The sequence below is a fragment of the Limulus polyphemus genome, unplaced genomic scaffold, assembly GCF_000517525.1.
Source record: "Limulus polyphemus unplaced genomic scaffold, Limulus_polyphemus-2.1.2 Scaffold168, whole genome shotgun sequence".
Lineage (NCBI taxonomy): Eukaryota > Metazoa > Arthropoda > Merostomata > Xiphosura > Limulidae > Limulus > Limulus polyphemus.
In genome coordinates this window covers 829,104-832,671 of record NW_013665778.1, presented here as the reverse complement: position 1 = coordinate 832,671, position 3,568 = coordinate 829,104, and the positions used below count along the sequence as shown (strand labels likewise).

Here is a 3,568-nt window from a genome sequence, read left to right as displayed (position 1 = left end):
ACTACCCTACCGTACGCGACTGGGGTGGGGGGGGGGGGGCGGCTCAAAATGAGATGTAACTATAACTACAAACCACACAGTAGTTAATAAGTGTTCATATATATGACCCAGTATTAACTTTTTGGTCAATTTTGATTAATATAAATGTGATATATATATATTGCTAAAGATCCACAAGAAAACACTAGATACAGAGTAATTAAATGAGTGTGGTTACTACTGAAGGCATTTCAAGAATCACATTTTTTGTTGTTACACACATATAGTATTGTATTAATCTCTGTTATTACAAAAACAAAATACCTATATCATAATGCTTTCACCTTTTTATACACAGTACTGTATTTTCAGAACTAGTGTTTGTCATTCCTAATCATATGCATGAACAATTTAAACAGTACAATGTCTTTCAAACTGTAAAAAACTCAAAAAATACAAACAGTGAGCCATACATACCTCAGGGGCTAGATACTCAGGTGTTCCACAAAAGGTTTTCGTTGTTGCACCATATCCGATATCTTCTTTACAAAGACCAAAGTCTGCTATCTTGATATGTCCTTCTTTATCTAGGAGTAAGTTTTCTAGCTAAAGACAACAAATATTCAGTACAAATAATGCAAGGTCCATTTCATGATAATAAATACATTTTATTTCTTCAAGTATATGTTCTACAAGTTACTTTTAATGGTCACTGGTAGGCCTAAGTTCACACATTTGCTAACTTCTCCTGTACATATAGTACTTTCTTTTATCTCTATTTCTTCATCATAAACACAAACTCAAAACTTAGAAAACTTAAGTAACTGACTTACTGGCCAACATTGACAGACAAATTAAGTAACAAAACTCACTAACTCAATAATCAAACCTTATCTGTGCTATCTTGCTTTATATTGCTGAAATTGTTTCCTAAGCTCATGAAAATTCCAGATGTTGAGCTCCCTATGATTACTTGATGCGAAAACTCCCTCTAGCCAACATTAATACAAATGTCTAAATTTAAAAACACAACCTACAACAATATGTTGCATAACAACCTAGAAACATTTTTCAAATTATTTTTCATATGTTCTTTAAAAATTACTTAAAATATAATTCTAGTTTCAGGTTAGTGGAAAGTCAAAACTAAATATTCATATTTCACATAAAATTAATTTTATTTCAACAATAATAACATAGAAATTTTACTCATGTTTTGTTTCATTGATTTAAACACAATGTATTGTGATTTGTTATGATACTACAGGTAAACTTTCTAACATAATGTTTGTGCTATAAAGATCAAGTATTTCATATCAGGGACAAGATCCAGGAAACTTTATTTAAAAAGTTTCTATAGAATGCAATAATGAAATCACAGTACATTAATTACTGACTCAACCAAAGTTTAACACTAACAACTTATGACAAATGACAGTAACAACCACAAACCTTTAGATCCCTATATATAATTCCTTGAGTATGAAGGTAGTGCAGAGCAAGTAAAACTTCTGCACTGTAAAAACATACTCTTTCTTCAGTAAAAATTCTTTCTCTCGAGAGATGAAAGAAAAGCTCCCCACCATTGACATACTCCATCACAAGACACAATCGATCAGCTGTCTGGAATGAATACTTCAAAGACTGAAAGATAATAATAATAGTAATTTTATTTTTCTTATATAAACTTCTTTTTAACCATGACACATGCAAAGGAGTATGGCAATCTATTTACAAAACAAGAAACATTTACTTTATGTCAATGTTTTCTAGCTATTTTAAAAGTTTTCGAAAAATTAATAAAATCCATATGGATTGAAACAAAATAGAATGAAACACCTGTTTTCATTAATGACACATAATGCAGATTAGGCAAAATTCTTTTGGCAAATTTCAAAGTAAATGATTAGTGTTTAGGGCTATTTATTAGCAATTTTGATTATGAGAAAAATAAACTAATGTGATAAAAAATTGCTATTAATTTTTTTTTAGATTTTAAGTTATGTAAATGTCTCGAGACTTTCTACTATCTACACCTACACTCTTGATATTAATTTTATTTAAAAATCCATTGTGCATACACATTTGAATGTGTGTAGAGTATTTCATTTCCTTGCTGCAAGTTCAGTGTATCAGAAATAAACTTACATTTGTGTATATACATGCAAAACCAACTGTCTCATCTAACACCAGAAGTTCAGTTTACATTGCCACAATATCAAAACCAAATCAACAGCAAGAATTTTTCATATCAACACTACTAGTTTGATTGGAAATTTTAAGTGAAATCTTCCAAAGACCAAACTATTACTCAAAATGTAATAAGGCTGTGTATTTTACATAATCATGGAAACATTAATGAGAAATTAGAATTTAAATTGGACTGGATTCACAAGATGCAAAAATATTTTAGTTAGGAAATAATAATAACTGAAAGTTACTTATATGTTCTTTTCTTTCTCATTAATGAATATTTATTGTTATTATTCAATATGATTATGAACACTTGAAACAAAATTTGATAGTGTTTCTGATATTCAATATTATAGGTTTATTTATATAATAACCATGTACTCTCTATTTAAATACTTGTAATGCTTAACTAACATTTAATTTATAAAGTTTCTATTACTATAAAAATAACACAACATAATCTTTTGAGACAACATGGGACCTATTGGCCCATCTTGGCTATTCCATCCTCAAAACTAAACTAAAACTATTAATAAGTAAATTTAAATAAAATATCTTAAAACCAGCCCTTATCATTCATACAGTTATCAAGCTTTCTCTTAAACTCACTTAAATTTACTGCCTCACAACATCCAAAGCCAACCCATTTCAAAGGCTAACCACCCTGTAATAAAAATAAAACTGTCTTAGCTGAAGATGACTCCTACCCTGCCAAAATTTATACTTGTGTCCCCTAGTCCTACTATTCATACTGTTGAGTATGAAGGAAGATGATGCATCAACACTATCAATTCCCTTTACAATCTTAAACATCTCAATCAGATCCTCACCCTAACTCTTCTTTTTTCAGGAGAAAACAATTTTAGAGATTTCAACCTCTCCTCATATGACAACCCCTCCATCCCAGACACCATTCTGGTAATCCTTCTCTGAACCCTTTCCAACAGTTCAATGTCTTTCCTGAGGTAAGGAGCCCAAGACCAAACACAATATTACAAATGTGGCCTAACCAATGGCCTATACAACAAAATTATAACCTCTTTAGACTTGTATTCCATATTTCTGTAGATACAAACTAAAATTCTATTTGCCCTACCTCTAGCAACAGCACTCTGCTTGGATGGCTTTAGAGACTGATCAGCTATTACACCAAGATCCTTTTCTTTCATGACACTGTTAAGGTTATTCTCATCCAAATTATGATAACCCACATCCATTATCTTGCATTTATTATAATTAAAACCCATCTGCCATTTATTTTACCAACTCTCTAAATGATCTAAATCCTTCCATAAAGTAGCAGCATCCTCCTCACAGACCAAGACCTTAATATCATCAGCAAATTTAAGTTATTTATTGACCATTCCTTCATCTATGTCACTGATGCAAATCAAAG

The 3,568-nt window shown here is 30.6% G+C and overlaps 1 protein-coding gene across 1 annotated transcript in view; it reads right to left on the bottom strand.

Moving 5' to 3' along the window:
- Positions 1-3,568, bottom strand: part of LOC106477652 (RAC serine/threonine-protein kinase-like) — a 42,002-nt gene that overhangs the window by 10,318 nt on the left and 28,116 nt on the right. Inside the window, exons 8-9 of the mRNA XM_022381491.1 lie at positions 1,432-1,623; positions 457-585 (exon numbers count right to left, since the gene is read on the bottom strand). Coding sequence (XP_022237199.1) covers positions 457-585; positions 1,432-1,623 — 321 coding nt within the window. The remainder of the gene's footprint in view (positions 1-456; positions 586-1,431; positions 1,624-3,568) is intronic.